The following is a 21,486-nucleotide window of genomic DNA, read 5'->3' as shown; positions in this document are numbered from 1 at the left end:
ACAGCCCCACAGTGGACGAGCCCTTATCCTGCTCGGCAAGGTCCATTTGAATTTTCAAGGTCCTGATCCTCTCTCTCTCTTTTTTTAATACATTTGACTTTTATTGAATTTGTTCTTTGACAATTTCATCCATGTATAGACTACACACATTCTGATTCCTGCTACCTCCACCGTCTCTGAACCTCTTTTTACATCCCCCCACCACCATCCTAGACCCATTCCCCAATTTGTGTCTTTGGGAACACAAGGGCACGGGACAGGGCTTTCGAGACAACAAGAGTATTACAACACCAACTGCGAGGGAAGGAAATGGAAAACTTTATTCTCTGGGTCATGCTCTGTTTCATAGGAGGGAGGAGCTGAGGGTTCCTGACGCTGAAGGCGGAGCTGCACACATTCCCGCAAGGTGTCTGGCCCTTACCCCACCCCCACCCGTGGCCTTGGCTGGTGGGGGCTGGAGGGCAGCAGGGAGCACTTGCCATTTTAGACCTTGACGTGTGTGCTGTGTAGGCAACACAGGAGAAGTGAGTCACAGGTGACCAAGTTTCCAGTTTCTTGGAAGAAAAACAACATGTAGGTCTTGAGGGGAGTCCTGGTCTGGACAACTCCAGTTTCAGGAGACCTGAGCTGGCCTCCCTAGTGGGAGTCTTTGTCAACAAAGGTGTTGGGGCAACCAGGTGGGGAGGCATTTCTCAGCCTGCTTGTGCTCTTCCCTGCCGGCTAAGAGAGACCCTTCTTCCCTGACAATTTGTGCATGCTGCCTTGTCAGTGGCGTTTATAAGAGTTTATGGTTTCTTTTTTTTTCTTTAATGTTTTAAATTTTATTTTTAGTTTATTTGAATGAATGTCCTGTCTGCATGTATATCTTTCTGTACAGATGTCTCAGACACACCTGGAACTGGAGTTATAGACATTTGTGGGTGCTGGGAATTGAACCCTGGTCCTCTGGAAGAGCAGCCAGTGTTCCTTAACAGTTAAAACACAAGTTAGGGTTGAAGCGCTATTCAGGCCTTGCTGGAAGAGAAGCCTTTACTTTTCAATGGATTAAAAACTTCTAGATGGGGGCTGGGGAGTTGGATCAGTGGCTAAGAGAACTGGCTGTTCTTTTAAAGGACCAAAGTTCAATTCCCAGCACCTACATGGTGGTTCACAGCTGTGTGCAACCCCAGTTCTATGGGATTTGATGCCATCTCCATAGGCACTAGGCACTCATGTGATACACAGACATACATGTAGGCAAAACATTCAAACAATAAATAATAATAATAAAATCCTGGTTCTGGGCTGAGGCTACAGCTCAGTGGTACAGGTGCATTGCTTAGAAGAGGAAGGCACCACGCACTGAAGAAGTAAAATAAAATACAATTCTGAATCTTCGCTCTTCTTGAAGGTCTTTGGAGTCTCCCTTTGGGTCTCTCCTGCTCTTTCCCCTAAGTACAAGCTCCACTGGCCGGGTCCAGGCTGCTTCGTATGCAGCCTGTAACATACTCATATTGTTGTGGTTTTTTTTTTCCAGCATTGCCCTCCCTGGGCAATGTGCTGTCAGATTGATGATTGACCAAGACAGCACACCTCAGTGTTAGCAAACATCTGGAAGTTTGTTTGCAGGGACCGGCTTTTCGCTTGTCGCCAGCACCCTGGTTCATATGTTATGTCACTACTGCCGGGCGCCCACATTCAAGAGTCTGTTCTCTGTTAATGGATAACAAGTGCATCCTGATCGTGGCGCGCCAACGCAAGCATGCAGTATGGCTAAAACAAGAACACGGTGGGGCTCGGGAGGGGCTTGGGGTACACACCTGCATGAGCTCCTGAGCGTGGGTCCCCAGAACACAGAAAACTGGACACAACAGGACAGTGGGGAGGTGGGATGCCGGGACAAGAGAGTTCCTGGAAACTTGCAAGCCAGCGAACCTAGCTAGCCTGGCTTTACGATGGCAAACAACAGGAGACCCTTGAGCAAGGTAGAGGGTTAAGACCAACACCTGAAGTTGTCCTCTCCCCACACACGTTGCACTGTCAAGCGTGTGCTCGAGTCACACAGAGTAACAGCACACCAAGTCACACATAAAGCCACATACATACACCACACACACACACACACACACACACACACACACCACCTCACAAGCACCCACCACACACACACACATCATACACAGCATACCGTAAGCACACACGTGACACACCACAAGCACACACACACCACACACCACATCCACATTTTAAAGGGAACCCAACTGTACAATCTTGGCTCTGAAATTTATCAACAGTAGGAACTAAAGAATTGCTTGGCTTCAGCGTCGTCACCTGCAAAATGGGAGAAATAATGCCCATGTGACAGGGTTGGTTTAAAGATTGCTTGCAGCTCTGTTTGGGAGTAAGTCCTCCTGCCCCCCATGTCAAAATGCCATCGCTAGTTTAAGGCTGCAATTTGTGTATGCTGCCTGTTTTTGTTTGTTTGTTTGTTTTGTTTGTTTGTTTTTGTTTTTGTTGTTTTTTTTTTTATGCTGCCTGTTTTTAACTCATGCAATACTTTGCCAGTGTTAAGTCAGAACTTAGAGGAAGACCTCCTACTTTCAGCTATGGTGTTTACCACTTGAGACTTTTCCTTTTTATTGATAAAGTTTAGAGACATTTCTTAACCTCTCTAAACTTCACCTTTTTTCTCTCTGCAAGATTGGACTAATAGTACACCAACTTCGCATGTTATAGCCACATAAATAAATTACCATATCAAAGGTATTATAGAATCCAGGCTCTCTGAATTGTTATATGAAGGATCATCATGGAACCTTTGGTGAAGCTCTGGCTTCCGGGCATCCTGGAAGCAAACAGAGAGTAATGGGGAGTTACTTGACCAGGGTTGCCAAGCACACTGAGTGAATGAGACTGAAAACTCCAGTAAAACTAGGCTTGAGCCCAGACTTCCTTGCTTACTGTCAGAAGACAGACAGCTCATCTGTTATCTCTCTTCTGATGGTCAATTTCTTAATATGTAACATAGGGGCAAGAATTATAATGCTTGCTCTGTTTGTCATTATGGGCTGAAGACTTCTGGGAAAGTGGCTTACAAACAGTAAAGCAATATATGCATTATTTTTGTTTATCACTGACATCCACATTTTTGTGGCACCATCAAACTAGAGTGCTGCAGAAATGACCTGAGCTCCGTTGACTTTCCCCAAAAGACCATATTACCCAAGGGATTTAGTCTGAGGGCAGGTTACAGGTTGTGTGTGTGTGTGTGTGTGTGTGTGTGTGTGTGTGTGTGTTTTATGACTCTGACATTTTGAAAAACAAGTTCAGCAAACAGGCTGGTTCTCTCTTGTTTGATGTGGTCAAAATTCCTTATTGGTCATGTGACCTCTAACTCATTTCTTGATGTTCATTTTAAAAACACAAACAAACCTATTTAAGATCCTAACCCCCTCCCTTCTTTTTTCAAGTTAACCTTGGAAAGTGTGGAACAGAAGTGTCCCAGAAGGACAGGGCAGGGGCTCTCATCTTTCTGGGAACTACTGTGAGATCTACAAGCTGAAGCACTCTAGAAAACAGAAAAATGTAAATTAGGGGCCTGAGTGTATGACCCTAACTCCATAACCCCTCTTCAGGGTTCCTTATTCTTTCAATAATACTGAAAGGGTCTGCTTAGGAGGAAACACTGTATTTTCTTAAGAAAAAAAAAAAAAATTAGAGCCAGGCAGTGGTGGCACAGCTTTAGTCCTAACACTCTGGAGGCAGAAACATGCAGATCTCTGAGTCTGAGGCAAGCCTGGTCTGCTAAGCAAGCTCCAAGACCTACAGGATTAAAAAGAGAAACCCTATCTCAAAAAAAAAAGGAAAGAAAAAGATTAGAAATTATTTCGAAACTGTGAATAGTAAACTACTTTATTATAAAACATGTACATATAAAACTGATTTTTATATATGATTATAACTTGTAAGAGGACATTAGAAATATTTCTGATAATATTGGGACCAAAACAATATATTTTTACAGTGATTTTTTTTTTTAAGTTAGTACTATTGAGAAAGCTCCAGTCAGTGGGCTTATAAACACATTTGTTAAATCAAGGGTAAGTCCCTGGAAGGATCTGATGCTTGTTATACAACTATACACTTGGAAAGATGAGAAATAGGAAAAGATATTAGTAGAGACAAATAACAGAATTAAATACAGCAGTCATGTACAATACTGATGCAAGAATTGGTCACGTTCTGTCATTAAATGTAATGGTGAAGCACAATGAAGCCTGGCTTAGCTGTTTTGTCATTAGTGATATCAGCTCCTTGTTGAAGAAGGAGGGGGAGGAGGAAGAAAGAAGGAAGGAGGGAGGGGGAGAGGGAGGGAGAAAGGGAGGGGAGGAAGAAAACTGAAGATTTAGAAAAACAGAAAAATCTTAATTTCCTCAATCCTTAGTTGGGGACTCTCCTATAAAACAGATTAAAAAATGGATCCCAGGTCGCACTGACCCAGACTTGACTACCAGGTGTACCAAGTCCTAGCGTGAGGATCTCGGGTAGGTTGTCTGTCTGCTCATGGCCTTGGTTTTTCATCTGGGAAATGGGTATGTCAGAACTCTGGGGACTGTAGTAGGCTGATGCATATTCAGGGAGAGCTCTGTATTCCTTCCTCAATCCTAGGGCACCCTCACTGGGGAGTCCTGGGCATTTCCTCGGTGTTACTTTTAGCAGGCACCTATCTCTAGCATCGGTAACATAAAAGGTAGGAAACCAGGGCAGAGGGCACATGAGTGCGCAAGTGACCATCATGTAACACATGAACAGAAGAGCTCCTGCAGCAGGCTGGCGACTTGAAGAACAGACAAATCCAAGCGCCATGAGGACAGAGCCCTGTCTCTCACAGCAGCGCAGAGCCTGTCCGCTGTTTAACCTCTGTTGTGTGAATGAACAAGTTGATAAATCGTACCATTCTGAAAACAGTCCTTCGCGGTTTGACCCCACTCACCCTCCTCTCCTCTCCTTTGCTCTCTCCGGCAGATCGCAGTCTCAGGAGGAGGACTGCCCCCTGTCAGCACCTTGACAAATATCCACAGCCTCTCCCACCACAATCCCCAGCAATCTCAAAACCTCATCATGACCCCCCTGTCTGGAGTCATGGCCATTGCACAAAGTAAGTCTACTCTTGGTCAGTAGACCTGGGAGGAGGGAGAGAAATGAAAAGCCAATCAATGTGACAAGAAAAGGCACAAAGGCCTCTGCAGGGTCTCCTTCCGCACCTAGGGGCTTTTCAAGGTAGGGTGGCATGACTGTCAAGCTGCCCTTGAACTCGCAGCCATCTTCCTGCCGTTGCCTCGTTGTTGGGATCACAGACATGCTCAGTTGTGCTCTGCACACGTGTGGATTTGATTTTTACTTCTTTGGCTCTTTTCTCTGATCTACGATGTTTAGAGCATTTATCCTACAAGAGACATTTTTCGAATGGCTTTGAATTCAGGTCACAATATCCTAGTTGTGCAGCTGGGTCAAGTCACTAAACCTTTCTGGGATTTGGTTTCCTCATCTGTAAAATGAGTTGTTAACGTTATCTAATGATACGGAATATAGACATGCCTGTGAATCTAGGAAGCAAGACCTCCTGTAACTGACTTATTTGTTTGTTTCCTATCTCTTTGTATTCTCTAGGAAATTTGGGGGGTTGGTGAGGATGGAGTAAGGCTTTGATGGATTTCTGAAGATATCATAGACAAGTCCTATTTGGCTAGTACTAAAAAATACAGAGATGACCAGAGAGGGCCACTGACCTATATCTCTGAGCTTTCAGATTTTAAAAGAGAAGTAGGTTGTTTAACACATGCCTGAAAATGGGGGATGAATCAGGTCCCTCTGGCTTAAGGGGGCTCTTGTTCTGCAGCCAGCCTTGCCCCCTTGAGGTGGGCTGTTGCTGGCCATAGGAAGACTGAAGTTGGTAAAGCAAGCTGTGAAATGAATGGAATGGTTATCTGAGGGGTTGGACATTTTTTAGCTTCACTGTTGCCGGTTATTTGAGTGTTTGGGTGTGTTTTCAGTTTCACAGTGACCACTCAGGCAAAGCCATTGTTTCTCAGAACCATCTTTGTGACACTGGGAGATCTTACTCAGATAGATCCAGAGATACCTGGCGGTGGCATATCATCATCATTTTTAAACTTTGCACTGTTCCAGGGTCCTCTTGGCATTGTGTCCAGGGCCCTGTGCTGATTGTGACCTTGTTCCTGCATTCTGCTTCCTCCCCTTCTGTCTTCTAAGAATGGAAATCACATAAAAGAATAACTTATGCCTCTTCTGAGGGCAGAGCGAGGCAGGGACCATGGAAAGCACAGGAATTTATTGAATGACCGTGTACAGCTCTCACTCTGTCCTTAACTGCCGGGATGGAAGCACACTCTGCATTTATCTTTGCAGAAGGAAAAGGGGAATAAAGAAATCTTTAGAAGATTTCCAGAGATAAAAATTATTTCAAGGGCCGGAGAGATGGCTCAGTGGGTAAGAGCACTGTCTGCTCTCCCAAAGGACCCGGGTTCAATTCCCAGCACCCACATGGCAGTTCACAACTGTCTTTATTTACAAGGGATCTGACACCTTCACACTGATGCACATAAAATAAAAAAAATTAAAAAAAAATTACTTCAAATCCACTTCCATGTCACTGGCTCTTGGACTATGGCAACCAAACTACTACCAGGAGCTGGAAAAAGAGTGAGGTGCCTTAAACCAGCTTGCTTACCTTCTAAAAGGTTTAATGGGGCTACAGGAAATGACACAGCAGGTAAAAAGTTCTTGCCACCAAGTCTGATGACCTGAGTTCAATCCCAAGAACCCACATTAATTTGGAAGGAGAGAACTGACTCCTACAAGTTACCCTCTGACCTATACGTGTGCGTGTCTGTGTACGTGTACACACACACAGAGAGAGAGAGAGAGAGAGAGAGAGAGAGAGAGAGAGAGAGAGAGATGAAGAAAAAGGCCTATGGATAAGCTATCTATTTCCTTATTTCCTCAAACAAAATAACCCACGAATCACCCCACTTCTTCCTTTCCATACCAAGCTTTGACCAACTCACGAACACTCAACTATATTATTTAGGTGCTGTCTAAACTAAAGCTTTCCCTAAGGCCATTCTCTATTTTCTGAGTTTGTTCTTCCCATCATGGGCACCCACGCCTCTCAAGGCCCCTCTCGGTGTCTCCTGCAGCATGTGGGCACAGTGCACACTGACCTTAGGCACACGTGCACCGGGGTAGACAGAGCCTAAAGAAGGGGGAGGATCATCGGGAAGCCCGGATGGGACCCAGCGCCCTCCTTTAAGGGAGAGTCTGTCTTAGAGAGGGGACCTCCCTCAGCACCGCAGGACTCTGGACTGACTTGTCACTGCCAAATCCTCCTCATCTTCGCTTCTTCGAGATAAAAAGGCCACGAGTCACACACGCTGGGGGAGCCAGGCTGACGTCAGAGGTGCTCAGTCCTGGAGCGAAAGCATGCTGGGATCTCAGATTTGTTGAAAATGAGATTCCTGGGCCCCACCTCTGCAGGACTCATTGAGCCCTTGGGCGGGGCTCAAGAATGTATATTTCTTAAAGACTTCCCCTGGGTGGCTATAAGGCTCAGGCACGTTTCCAAACTGTGCCCTTCAATGTCAATGTCATCCAGTCTAGACAGGCTAATGTTCTTTTCTGGGCAGAGATTTCCCTAAGAGAGCAGTAGGCATGGGCTCCTGGACAAACAACAAAATCATAGGGTTTCTTGGGAGCTAGAGGCCATCAGTAAGAGGGGGACATTGAAATGGGATATCAGGGTTCCAGTGAGATGGACACCTGGGGAGAAACTGAGTCCCCCAAGGGAGTAATATTCTAGTGATAGTGTGAGGATGATCAGAAGATCCTCCCCGCCCCTGGCAAATCCCACCCAAGGGAGCCAGGAAGAGGGTTATCTGTTCTTCCTTTCTGTTCAAGGGTCTTGCCTCTTAAGGTTCTGATAATGGTATCTGCTAGAGGGCCAAGGGGACAATTGTTGAAGACTTTGTGCTATCTCTCTGGAAGACTTCCCACAATCCTGCTTATGCTTTCAAAGTGCTCTCCCTTTCAGGAAGGCTCTGCAGATCCCCACCCCCACCCTGTGCCTGAACTTACCCATGACAGGCCTTTCTCTGGGTCTCCCGCTTCATCACATCCCCACCCCTACCCCCCATTTCCCAGAAAGCAAGGACTAAGGAATATCGGGAGCTCCAGGACAGAGACTGGGGTGTCTTCTCTTCTTGTCCTCTGATCTCCACCCTGATCCTGTCTCACCTTTCCTGGGGACATGCCAGGGAGCAAGCTAGAGAATGGAGACAAGAAGACCCAGCCTTGCAGTAGTGGTTAGGACTCAAAAGAGGTCTCAGGGTAGAGGCACGGCGCCAAAGCACAGTCCTCTCCATGCCCCTGGAACTGAAGGATGATGGACCTTTAACCTATTGCTTCCTCCTCCTCAAACCTGGTTCTTCAGATGCCAGAATCTCTAGTATATCTCCACCTCACAGATAGGCTGGGCTCATGTGCTTTCTTCTTCTCTCAGTTACTGTCGACAGTCAGTACCTGACCTCGCCCAGGGGCCTTCTGGGCTCTACTGAGTGTCCATCCTTCCAGGACTATGGAGCAAGGCTTGGTTTCCTCTGACTTGAGGGCAGCAGGGGCTAGAGGTGAAGGGGGCAGGGGGCTGCTGCAGAGTGTTGCCCTCTTCTGGAAAGACAGATCTGGGTAATAAACTATACCGGAAAGTGGACATCCTTAATCATAGCAGAGGACACCAGGGCAGGCTTCCCATACTCCAGCATGGCTAGAACCAGCAAATAGTCAGTGTTCCCAGGGCTCTGCTGACTGAATTTGGAAGGTCATCGGATGCTTTGGGGAGACTTTCAGGCTTCAGAAATTTATCTCTTCAGGTCTTACTTCCCTTATGTGTAAAGTCACTTTCCATGCAACCTCCTCTGTCACAGGCTCGGGCCAGTGACAGACACAGGCACACTGAGCGGGGGTGAGGGGGGTGGGGAGGGTGGGGAGCGCTCTATCCATGGCTGACACTGCCCCCATCACCTCTGCTCACCCCTGGTACCACTCTGACCTTTCTCTTTTGCCCCCCACAGGCCTCAACACCTCCCAAGCCCAGAGCGTCCCAGTCATCAACAGTGTGGCTAGCAGCCTGGCGGCCCTACAGCCCGTCCAGTTCTCCCAGCAGCTGCACAGCCCTCACCAGCAGCCCCTCATGCAGCAGAGCCCAGGCAGTCATATGGCCCAGCAGCCCTTTATGGCAGCAGTGACGCAGCTACAGAACTCCCACAGTAAGGACACGAGCGTGCGTGCGTGCGTGCGTGCGTGGGGGTTGGGGGGAATGACTGCAAGTTTCCCAGAAGAAGATCGGTTTAGTTTTCCCTGTGTATCAGCAACCAAGGCAATTTCTCGGGCACAGCTCTTATGTGTTGTTCTTGCTTTCTGTCCTCTTCCCCGGCCCCACGATTCCAAGGGGGATGTTTAGAGGAAAATGATGTAGGCCTGCACTCAAAGGGGAGTTGGCAGTTTCCCAGCCCAGCCTCCTTGAAAATCTCCACCAATCCGCCACGGCCACCTTCCCCTTGGGATCACATTAACAGCCATCTCCAAATGGCCAGACTTAGCGTGCTGTTTGTGATCCATTTGCCTGTGTGAAGAAGATGAGCCTTCTGGAGTCCTCACACCCATAGTCCAGGCACCCTGGAACTCTGTAATCAGAAGCCTCGAAGCTTGAGCTGGAAGCACGGCTCCGTGCCAGAGCCCCCTAACAAGGATGAGGCCCTCCATTCGATCTCTGGCACTGAGGAGAAAACAAACAAGGGCTGGAGGGAGAGCTCTGCCAGTTATTGGGTCTCCAGAACCCATGTCAAAGATTTGGGTGTGGTGACATGTAGCAAGCCCTAGGGAGATGGGGCATTTAGGTCCCTGGAGCTCACTGGCCAACAGCTTAGCCAGTCTCAAAGTGAGTTTCAGCCAGTCTCAAAGATTGGCATGGGCCACACCAGAGGACCAATAACTGAGGTCACCCTCTGGCCCGCCTACACATATACATGCAGGCACACACACGCATACATACATGTGCACCCACACATACATGAACATATAAATATATACAATATAAACACCAAACAAATTAAAACCATCGACCCATGTGGAAAATAACTCTGCCCCTTGCCCAGAGGGTCCCACATTCAGCTTTTAAGCCTCCCTTACATTTGCTACCCCTGCATTCCATCCTGACCCCAGGACTCACTGTTGCGGGTAAGCCTGGCAGTAGACCCAATCTTCAAGCTTGGGAAGGAAGTATAGGAGGGATGGACAACTTGCCTGCTTCATTAAGCATCCAGTCTAGACTAGTCTTAAACAGCTATGTAGACACTGGCTACTCTGAGTCTCATTTTCCTCATGCAAAAAAAAAAAAAAAAAATAGGAATAGTATATTTATGGGGTCATTGTGAACATGAAATGAAAACACAGGTGACCTGCCTTTCAGAAGCACGGAGTGTTGCAGAAATGCAAGGTGTGTTTGCTCAGTCACTCTGAAGAGGCCAGGAGGGCAAAGGGGATCTGAGTTGCTCCTCCAGCGGCCTCAGAAAAATGACGTATCTGACGCTGCGCAGCCACGGTCCGCCTTCTGTCCTCAGGGCTCAGGCCTGCAGGGCTGGTTTCTAAACAGCACCTCACATTCCAAAACCCTGCCATGGCCTGCAGCAGAGCCAGGGACCCACCTGTGCCTCCTTCTCCTTCCCCTAGAGTCTGGCAGTGTGCTTTCTCCTCACAGCACAAGCCTGGCTGGGACAGTTTCTCAGTGAGCATCACGACCCATGGGGTTTCCAGACCCAGCAGAGAGAGCCCATGGTGGGCTAGACCAGGAAATGCCATCAGCCAGTGGCTTTCCCCTCCATCTCGTACTTGGGGCCTCCTTGGTAGAGTCCATGTTTTGGGAATTTACTGGTCCCTCCCTCGTGGCCACGCAGCCACATGCTTTCATTAGTCAGGTGACGTAGAGTCTGCATGAGCCTTACGGATGGCTGATGTGAGTCACGAGGTTCCAGATGTGGTAGGCAGGTGCTGAAACAACTAAATACCGAGTCACATGCTCCCAGAGATCTTATTTGAGTCAATTGCCTTTTGTTTGCCCTTCATGTTTTTGGGAGCTCATAAGACGTTGATATCATTGTAGTGAAAACTGGAACAGCTCAGAATTAGACAGTTAATTACGTGTACATCTAATTACTATTGTTAACCAGTCTACGACTCTGAGAGGGAACGTGGACTTTGAATTGCGGCAGAAATAGTGAGTTCACAGCTGGGCAGATGTTCATGTTAGCCAGAAGGTGCACTCCATGTGAATAAGGTCACTTGCTGATGCTTAGGCTCCTACTATTTCACCCAAAGTCAGGGAAACGCAAGTGTGCACAAGGTTATAGATTTAGTTCAGAGCATTTTAAATACGATATTTTCCTACAACAACTGTCATCCTTGTTTTATAAGAGGAAACCAAAGCAAGATTAAGCACCTTGATTAAGGACCCAGGATTTCTCCATCTTACTCTGCTTTTCCAAATCCAACCACCACCCCAGGGAAGCGGGCGCTACAGCGTGGCTTTAGGGGGTATTGTGACCGTGTGTATATGCTGAGCTTGTCTTCCGTCTGTCTCCCCAGTGTATGCACACAAGCAGGAGCCCCCTCAGTATTCCCACACGTCCCGGTTTCCGTCTGCGATGGTGGTCACGGATACCAGTAGCATCAGTACCCTCACCAGCATGTCTTCCAGTAAACAGGTAATGGCAACAGGGCATGTGCATGCGTGTGTGTGTGTGTGTGTGTGTGTGTGTGTGTGTGTGTGTGCTTATAACTCAGACCCTCAAGGTACCAGTGGAGTGAGTGAGCGTATCCTCAGCCATGGTTTCATTCTTATGAGACTCCTCATTTGGCTGAGGTCAGAGGGCAAAACAGACGGGCCACAGGCCAAAAGAGCTTATTGCTCTCCAACCAGCGTATTAAATGAAGGCTGAAGTTGGGTGGGTCACTGGCGTCTGGGTGACTAGATCCTGAGGTTGAGTATTCCCGACTGGGAGGATTGATGATCCACAGAAAGGGTTCTTCCGGGATGCGATGGGAAGGTCAGCATGTCTGGTGAGCTGACGGCTGTGCAGAGGTGGTCAGTGGGTAAGGAGAAAGGAGAACCAGGGGTCCTGTGATGGATTCTCTTGGTCTAGAACCCCTACCACCCTCAGACACTGTAAGCTCAAGGAATAACCGTTTGAGGACTCCCCCGGAGACAGTGTGACCTTTTCAGAGATCTGTGCCCATTTGATGGTTTATCAAGAAACTTAAACTCAACTTCCTGGTGCAGAGAAAGTGGGGGAATCCAGCAGCCAGTACCTGGTGGATGAGTAATTCCCACCTCCCAAAGAGGTGATGGAGTAATGAAGAGAGCCAGCCAAGAGGGAAAGTTGCAAGTCAGAGAGCTACCAGGGGACACGGAGAATTAGAAAACGGGACAAGATGTCTGAACAGAGATGTGGATTTCAGAGTAACACAATAAGACCTTTCAGCAGCCAGGGTCTGTGTACTGTGGGAACTGTTTGGTGTCTATCGATTGCTAGATAAGGAAGTGATAACCTTGAACTTCACGTCAGAAGCTCTTGTCAAGGCTTGATCTTGTTGATCGTCTCTTCCCACCCCCATGGGCCCCAGAAGTCACACCTCCCACACTGCCACTGGCGTCTCCTCAGACTCTTTTGCGGGCTTAGGCGTCTTGACTCTTTCCTTAACTCGTCTCCCTCGGGTCCTAGAGTAAAGTAGGGCAGGTTCTACCATTTTCTTTGAGCTTTCATTCCTTCACCTTGAAAATGACAGCTCCAACGTCCACTTGTTTCAAGGGTTTGGAGAGGTCGTGTGTGTCAAGTGCTTGGTACATCTCGGCTGCTAAACGAGTAGCTTGGGTCACTAGGCTCCTAAATGGGGGACGGAGAAGGAGAGGTGTGTGGGACCCTCTCTGCCCGTCTTCTCTCACCCAACAGAAGATTAAAAGACAACCCTCCATTGCCCTGCCCTTCGACTTCTGACTCCCGCACTTCCCACTCTTTAGAACCATCAGGGAAAACGTTTATCTGTGCTCACCAATCTCAATCAGGGGGGCAGCCAGGCGCGGCAGCCCTCCTTGGGAATACCCTCTTCTTTATCAGTCCATCTGCCGCTTGGGCAGCCCTAGACGGGGCGGTGATTAATTGTCGCTCTTTCCCACGTTGACTTTGATGCCTGCTTGTTGAAACGCGTCCTCTGGGTCCAGGAAATGGTCTCTTAACCTGCTTCAAGAAGCTCCCAGAGATGCTGCCCTCAGCCCCCACGTGGCTTCTGCCCTCCTCTGGGCAGAGTGGCTAGCCAACCTTGAAGCTGCATGAGCAGCTTCCAAGACCCATTAGAAAGTTGTCTCCGTATTCCAGGACATCTCATGAGTGCCCAGATCCTCATCTCTGCAACATTGGTACACTAGTAAAACGTAAAAGAAAAAAAAATCAGGTTGGCAGCTTGTAATAGCAGGATACAGGAGGCCGAGGCAGGAGGAACATTGTCTCAAAAAAAAAAGTAACACCTTAGAGTTCAGAGTTTATACCTCTCTCCAGTGAACATTATCTCGTCATTTTCATTCAGTTGCAGTCTTCTAAGTTCAAAGACATAAACTGAAACCCAGAAAGGAAAGTGACCTACTGAAGGTCATGCCCATGAACTTAGCCTCCAGACTTTGGTCTTTGACTCCAAATCCTCAACTCTTTCCATTGAAACACCTGCCGCCTCTCTTGAAAAGGTGCCCGTTGTATCGGCAGTGCTTTTGTTGTTGTAAGTAATTAGGAACCAGAGTGAAAGTTAAACATGTGTGCCAAGTTCCAAATAGAAAACGTCCTTCCTACAAACCAAAGCAGAAGAATGGAAAAGGGCGGGCTGAAGCAATGATGATCTACAAAACTCTGTTACTGAGGCACCAGGCACACGAGCAGCTTCTGTTCTTTCTTTGTTTTGAAGTATTGTTTTCCACAAACTATTTCAAAACCATTGCGAGGCGTTCGGGCGCGTGAGATATGCGGAAGAGAATGGGTCCTTCACTGAGCGTGTGAGGGGAACCGCCAGGTCGAATGGCGCCTGCTAAAAAGGCCCTCTCACAGCAATCCATGTGCTGGTGTGTGTGGGGGACCATCAACTCTCACGTGCCGTGTCCAGGCCACAAGGACACACCCCTCGTGTGTCTATTTGGCAGGCCTTATATGGCGGTAGGAAGAGCCAGGACACCTGAGTTGATTCTGAGTCCACCAGCCCCTGCTGTGCAACCTTGGGCAGTTTCTCCCCACCAAGACTGTTGCTGCCTTTATAAGTGGGGAAAACCCTGCCCTGTCTTCACGAGTGCCTGAGAGGTATCGGGGACATCGTCAGATGCAGAAGGAAGCTCCCTCTCTATTCCTTCTTCCACCTGTGCTCCTTGACAAGGCTATTGTGTCCCCTTCTGCCTTCCTCAGTAGCCACCTCAGTATCCTTGGTCTGTATGTTCTCACAGGAGGGAGCAAAATGTCTCAAGACGAGGGCCGTGTCTCCCACAGGCTCACCGTCTTGTATGCTCTAGATCACTGTTTCCCATGCTGCTTCCAGACAGGTGCCCTTCCTCCCACCTTCCAGCAAAAAAGCACGTGGATCAGGAGCCACCCACAGTACCAAAGCTGCTTGGGCCATGGGGAATGTTCAGTGAGCGGGTGGATGGGTGGATGGATGGATGGATGGATGGATGGATGGTTAGACAGATGGAAAAATGGGAAATGGACTTAGAACTGCTGTTTTTTAGTACTTCCAATTTTCTAGCAGGCATTCAAGGCAGCTGATCTACCACACTTTATCTGGCTAACCCTCCTCCTCCTGCTAGGAAGATATTTTTATGCAGAAAACTAAGGCTCCAAGATGAAGAGGGAGATGAATAATGTCATACAACGATAAAACCCACAGCCAGACTTCTACCAGACTTTAATTATCTTACTCCAGCTCTGTTAAACCTCCAAATATTTTTCTTTCTTTTTTATTTTATTTTATGTTAATTTTTTTTGAGATAATGGTTTGGGTCCTTTGGGTAGTCTATGAACCAATTACTGCTTTCATGGAAGGTGGGGAAGAGAGTGCTTATGTCAGCAGGAAGGAAACTGATTGGAAGCCCAGATCCAAGAGGAAGGAGCCCTGGCTGGCTTAGAACTCACTATACAAACGAATACAGCATCAATTTTGCAGTGATCCTCCCTCCTCCGCCTCCCAAGTGCTGGGTTGCAAGCAGGTGCTACCACGCTGGGCTCCTGATAGCGATACATGCTGACGCACCAGAATAATTATGCAGGGCTGCGCAGGTCTAAGGCTAAATGTGGGCTGTGAACGTGTGCTTACTGTCTGATCCCAGTGCTTACTGTCGCTACCGCAGACCTGCTCCAGGGTCCTTCAGGAGCAAGTCTCAGAAATTCCTAGGCTGCCAATAGTCCTCTGCAGCTCTTCCTCCTGTCCTTCCTGCCTCTTAAATTCTTGGGTGTTGTGAGTTACCTTCTAAGAGGGTTTGTGTTTTAACTCCCGTGTGGCGGTGTCCCGCAGATCCAGGAATAAGACTGTACCAAGCAATGACTTCAGTAAGAACCAGTGTAGGCGTGCTGTGAGCTCACTCCTGTTGCCATAACTCTCTCTAGCCACTGTTTTACTTCCTAGTTTATAGAGAGGTCAAAAGAAGCCCCCAGAGGTGCTGACAAGAGACGGGTAGGCTGCTTCATCAGGTGTCCCCTGCAGCTGTCCCTTCTTGTCAAACTTTCCCCATGGTTGGCGTGAAAGAAGCAAGATGGTCTGATGGCTAGGAGAGCCAAGCCTGGGCACTGGCCAGATCCAGTCTCAAAATTCTACTACTTTCCACCCATATGCCCTCAGGGAAATATGTGAAGCCTCCGTTTCCTTCTGTATACAATGAAATCCCTTTTATGGGATCATTGCAAGGACCGGGTGCAAGAAGACCCCAGTAGAATGCACCCCTCCATGTTTGACCCAAGGAAACATCTAGTGCATGGAAGCAGGGTCACATCTGGTTCCTCTTGCTAGTAACCCTGGGTGTCCCCAGCATTTCAGAAGGAATTTCGTGAACCACCAAGAACATATATTTCACCCTACAGCCCCGCTCAGATTTTTTTATAAACATGTATTTCTTTCTGTTTTCTGTGTTTTAGTGTTTCACCTAACACTAGTGTTTTATGTCTCTGCACCATGTGCATGTGCCCAAGGAGGCCAGAAAGTGGTATTGACTTCCTTGGGACTGGATTTATGGATGGTTATGAGTGCTATATGGGTGCTGGGAACTGAACTCCACTCCTCTGTAAGAGCAGCAAGTGCTCTTAACCTCTGGGCTCTCTCTCTAGCCCTAAGATAATGCTCTTGCATCATAGCTAAATGTGCAAATTTTGCCATGGTCGGTCCCTACCAATTGTAGTCCTCCCTCCTCCAAAATTATAAACACAAACTTAGTACTTTCACGTAATAAAGCTGCAGTTAACCTAACAGAAATTAACAACGGAAGTGAGCTGTTTGGACTCCCAATTCAGTTTTGAGACCAGGGTGAGCTGGCTTCTAGCCTTCATACTCCACTGTTTTCCTATCACCTCCACCTCCATGTTGTAGATTCAGTGGCTGCTTTCTGATGCCATGCCGCAGCCCATCACTCCCCGCTTTCCCCTTGGATTTAAGGGCACCATCTCACTCTGTAGCACTCAGTACTCCTCCTCTCATCCTTAACTGGCAACTCACCTTCTCAACACTGGAGCACTGAGCACTGAGCAGCCCAGGGACCACTCTTTGGCCTCTTCTCATCTGGTCTCACACCACCGACCCCATGACTTTGGGCCAAGTGCATAGACCAATGGCACCTGGGGTCTGTCTCTGAGGGGGCCCTGCCCCCTGAGAAAGCACTGACACCGTGAGACCCGCACAAGCCTGACATGTGCAGCACGCCTCCCAAATTCAGCTCACCTAAAGTACGAACTCCTCCTTCGCCCCAGTTTCTCCTTCCCCAAGTCACCTCCTTGTTCTGCAATTCCACTTCTAAAACTTTACTTCTTTCCTCCATTACCCCACATCCTGTTCATCAGTTAAGTCTGCTAGGAATCCCGTCAAATACATTCCTAGTCCGACACTCCTCGCCACTTCCGTGGGTACCGTCTTAGCCCAAGTCAGGTTTCTCCTGTCTCTAGTTGACTTCCTTCAGGGGCCCTTGACTGCTACTTCTCCTCTTGCATGCAACAGGGTGGCCTGATTGCATGAGCCAGAGCCGTCTCTTCAAGAGAGAAATCAAGCATGTCCTTCCGATGTCCACCCCCTCCCCCCCTGCCAATAGCTCTCTGCTACAACCAAATGAAGAAGGAGAGTTTCAAGGCTCCAGGTGATCAGGCTGCTGCTGCTGCTAGCTCCCTCCTCCTTTCTGCTCCTCCTTTGCTCTCTGGGCTTCAGTGGAACCAAGGATTCACAACAGCCAGCAAGTGACCACATTCAGTACTGTCCATTTGGCCTCTTCTGTCCGGAACACACTTTATGGGACTTTATGTGCTCGCACCTCATTTCATGCAATTCAAATGTCACCACTTTCCTAAATGACCCCCCTCTCCCTCAAGTCAGCCGAACGTACCATGCTTGCTTTCTGAGATTATTCATCTCCACGTAAAAGCTGTTGACACATGATATGTGCGTGTAATGTTCAGTGCCGTATTGTCCGAACTTGCTAGAATGTAAACTGTGAAATTAGAGGCAGGTCGTGTTCACAGTTGCACGCCCCGGACGCATACATAGCGGGCACCCAGGAATGGGTTAAATGAATAAATACCAGCCACCTGCCTCACAGGGTAGATGGAGGCCAGAAAGAAGGCTCAGTAGGTAAAGACCCGAGTTGGATCCGCAGCGCCCTCACAGTGGAAAGAGAGGAGGGACTTCCGCCAGGTGTCCGCTGACCTCCACACACAAGCTGTGGCACGTGGATGCCTGCACACACGCAATAGGTAAATATGTAAAAGAAATCATGATAGATAGAAGGTGTGCGTGCAAAGCCATGAACAGAGCGTCTGCACACCGTGGAACTGGAGTGTGTATTAGCTACCACCGTTATGTAACAAGTCCTCTGGGGATGAGGGTCCCTCGGTGATCCTCTAGGCTGGGCCCCCCGGTGAAGTTGGGACCCCCGTGCACGCCTTATCAAATGTTTATGTTTAGACTCTGAAGGGAGCAAATCATTCCAGTTTCCTTGACAACATTCAGGGCTCTGCCACCATTTTATTATGTGAGCAAACATCTGATAGCTAGGAAGCCCATCCCTAATGACAGGTCATAGGATCTCACTGGCGTCTCCTTATCTGCCCTTCTTGTTTGCTCTTCTATTGAGAGCTGCGAGGTCACAAGCCATTTTCTCTCTCTTCCACCTCAAATCTGAAAATTGGAAAGGAAAAAGGGGGGAAGGGACTGATAGTGGGAATTAAAGAGACGGGGTGGGGGAGGCAGAGGCAAGAAGAGGAGGCAAAGGGTTACAGAGGGCCCTGACCAAGGCCTCAAGAATGCAGACAGACCAGAAACCCAGCTCCTCACACAAATGCGTAGCTCAGGTCCACTCTCTGGGTACCTCAAGAGCAGCAAGACCAGAGGAAGGGCCCCCATGCTAGACGTTATTAAGGATGGCCACACCTTTGACGCAGCGTAACCTGTACTAACGCAACCAGGCCCACTGCAGCCTCCCTTCCATAGATGAAGAAACTGGAGCACAGAGAATAATCTGACTGAGAACAAAAGCTAAGTAGAAGGAATGCTCTTGGCCCCTGACACATGTTGGAGGTCACCCAAAACCAACCTGAGGCCCCGGCTCCACAGTTTTTCCTGGTTCTGAACCACTGGACCATCCCTGCTCACTCTGAACCACGCTCTCTTAACCTGTCAAATGGACACTCTCACGGGGTCCTAGTGGAGAGCACTGACTAGTAAGAGAATAATGGGGGCCCGTGTTTATACGAGTCCATGTGTGAAGCATGTGTGTGTTTAAAGGGGGCATCTTTAGAGAGCAAGCCACTAGGCTGAAAGGGAAAGCTCCAACACTAACAAAAGTGAAAGGGTGGGAAGAAAAGAGGGGATAGGAGAAAGTGACTTTGGAGATAAATAAGGAGGATCGTGATTTTCTGAAAGGATCACAGGGAATGAAGCCTGGGGCTCTGGAAGGGGAGGCTGTCCCTCATGGGTCCTGTGGCTTCTCCCAGCAGTGGCCCCAGATATTCTGAGGTCTCCTTCTGCTCACCCAGATGTATGGCATCAAACATCTTCAGCCCTTGGCTTCTTTTCCTGGTGTCTTTTCCTAATGACAGCAACCCTTGAGAAAGATCCTTATGATTTCCAAAGCTCCTCACCCTGATGGGAACTTTGAGCAAAGGGAGATTTCCTCAATTGCTCTGTGGCCTTGCTGCTCCTGGGAGGCCAGCCTTGTCAGCAGAAGCTCGAGGAGTTCTTAGAAACGCCAATGAAGGAGCTTGCCACCAAGCCCGATAACCTGAGTTTGATCATGTAACTCACGTAGGGGGAAGAGAGAATGGACTCCTGCAAGCTGCCCTCAGTCATCCACGCATGCGCTGTGAGTGCACGCACACGCAAACTCCAAGGCCTAAGCCAGGGTTGAGAGCCAGAAATGGAGCTATGTTTTAGCAGGATCCTTGTTCCTGCTTGCTCCGTCGAAGTGTGGGAAGTAGTGCTCTAGGGCGCCATGCTCTCCAGAGTCTTAGGTGGAGACCTACTTCCACAGATCCCTGGAGCTCCCACCCCACTGTTTTGTGGTCACCCTGAACCATTCTCACGTGACCCCACTTCAGGGTTAAGGTCAGCAAATCAGGACTATTTCAGGGTCTCCAGCAATGTGCTTCTTTCCTTGGAAATGCCCGGGAAAGCTCTCCTGAAGGCAGTGTGCTTGGGCAGCTGAGTACCCCATTCCAGCCCTCCACCTCCAGAGCCATCTGACCGAGCCGGGTGTCAGCTCCCTTGGAGAAGCTGAACTAACAGCCTATGTGCACACAGCTAAGCTCTTTTCCCTCTTTCTCCTCCTCTGCAGTGTCCACTGCAAGCCTGGTGATACCCACATAGCCACTCTGTGCGCAGCAACGAGGACCCCATTTTCCACGCCATCAGTCACTGAGTAGCTGTCGTAGAAAAGCCCAGTGACCTGAGAAGCACTCGGGAGCCCCGGAGAGGTCCCCGCTTACCTGACATCCTGCCAGCACCAGAGACAAGCCACTCTCAGGAGGTGCTGCCCGAAGCCCAGCTTCCGTTCTCTGCAGTATTGCCATGATGCCTCTCCCAAGATGCCAAGCTCTCTTGTTTCTCCCAGAGGCGGCCAGTGTGAAATGGTGCAACAGGAAGTGAGAAAACCGTGGAGTCTGCGCTGCAGCCCTTCATCGAACAAACTGATGCAAAAACTTGAATCTGTTACTGAAATGAGACGAGTTGGACCAAGGAGGACGTGTGCTATCGAACTGAGCCAGACACTGTAAATACTGACAAACTCCCCTCTCCCATCCCAGATGATCTCAAGATTTCTTCTAAAGAAGTAAATTTGTCCAATGGGTGTAAACTATAAACTACTGTAATTAAGTGCAATTTCCTTTCCATGTACCTACCCCCACCCCTGTATATAATACTAAAGTGTCTATCACTTTTCTTTGTAAAGGTCAGAGTTGAAATTCCAAAAGTGACTTGCTCCCTGCTCCTTCCCCTTCCCCACGGAAAAACACCCACCTGAAGTGGGAGATGGATCTCATCACCACCACCCCTCTGGCCACAGGGACGACATACTTTGGACAGACTGCCAGCTAGCTCCCCATCCCCCATGTTAAGACACACCTCTGGATCCCAAGAGGGGTGGGACATAGTGGCAACATGACGCCCTAGCTTCCCGTGGGCCCGGGGCACAGCCAGCGGATCCTCTAAGAAATGCCAGGACAGGGACACTGAGTGGCTGACAGCCGGCTCAGGAAGCCTCCCATTAAAGCAATTTATTTTGTCACTGCTCAGAATCTCGAATTTCTCCTCTCCCTCTCTGGCTTCGCCAAGACCCCCTGGCCTGGTCTCTCAGACTTTCCTGTGAGTCCAATGGAGCCCCAGCGTGTATCCTCTGGGGTGGCCTGCACTTGTGTCATCTTAGAGTGTTCTTGTCAGCTTTTCTCACACTTTAGTGTGAGAAACAGGTCGCTTGCACCATCAGACATCGCAGGGACAACAAGATCATAGCACCAATTCTGGGTCACTTGTCACAGAAACAAAAAGTATCAAGTAGTGGGGACTTTCTGAAGTCTCGTTTTAAGCATTAATTCCAGGCTTTTCCCTACCTTCCTTCCCTCTCATGGAACTGTCTGGGCCTAGGGGAAGGGGCTCTCGTGCTTG

General features: G+C 48.6%; 1 protein-coding gene across 4 annotated transcripts in view; it reads left to right on the top strand.

Moving 5' to 3' along the window:
- Hnf1b (HNF1 homeobox B) overlaps positions 1-21,119 on the top strand; it is a 51,792-nt gene extending 30,673 nt beyond the window's left edge. For all 4 annotated transcript variants that reach the window (XM_021641470.2, XM_021641469.2, XM_021641473.2 and 1 more), the window contains exons 6-9: positions 5,005-5,137; positions 9,126-9,320; positions 11,695-11,813; positions 20,159-21,119. In XM_021641470.2, coding sequence (XP_021497145.1) covers positions 5,005-5,137; positions 9,126-9,320; positions 11,695-11,813; positions 20,159-20,179 — 468 coding nt within the window. In that variant the 3' untranslated portion in view covers positions 20,180-21,119. The remainder of the gene's footprint in view (positions 1-5,004; positions 5,138-9,125; positions 9,321-11,694; positions 11,814-20,158) is intronic.
- The last annotated feature ends 367 nt before the right edge of the window (positions 21,120-21,486 follow it).

The sequence above is a fragment of the Meriones unguiculatus genome, chromosome 7, assembly GCF_030254825.1.
Source record: "Meriones unguiculatus strain TT.TT164.6M chromosome 7, Bangor_MerUng_6.1, whole genome shotgun sequence".
Lineage (NCBI taxonomy): Eukaryota > Metazoa > Chordata > Mammalia > Rodentia > Muridae > Meriones > Meriones unguiculatus.
Note: the sequence above shows the minus strand (reverse complement) of the source record. Positions and strands in the feature narration are given on the sequence as shown.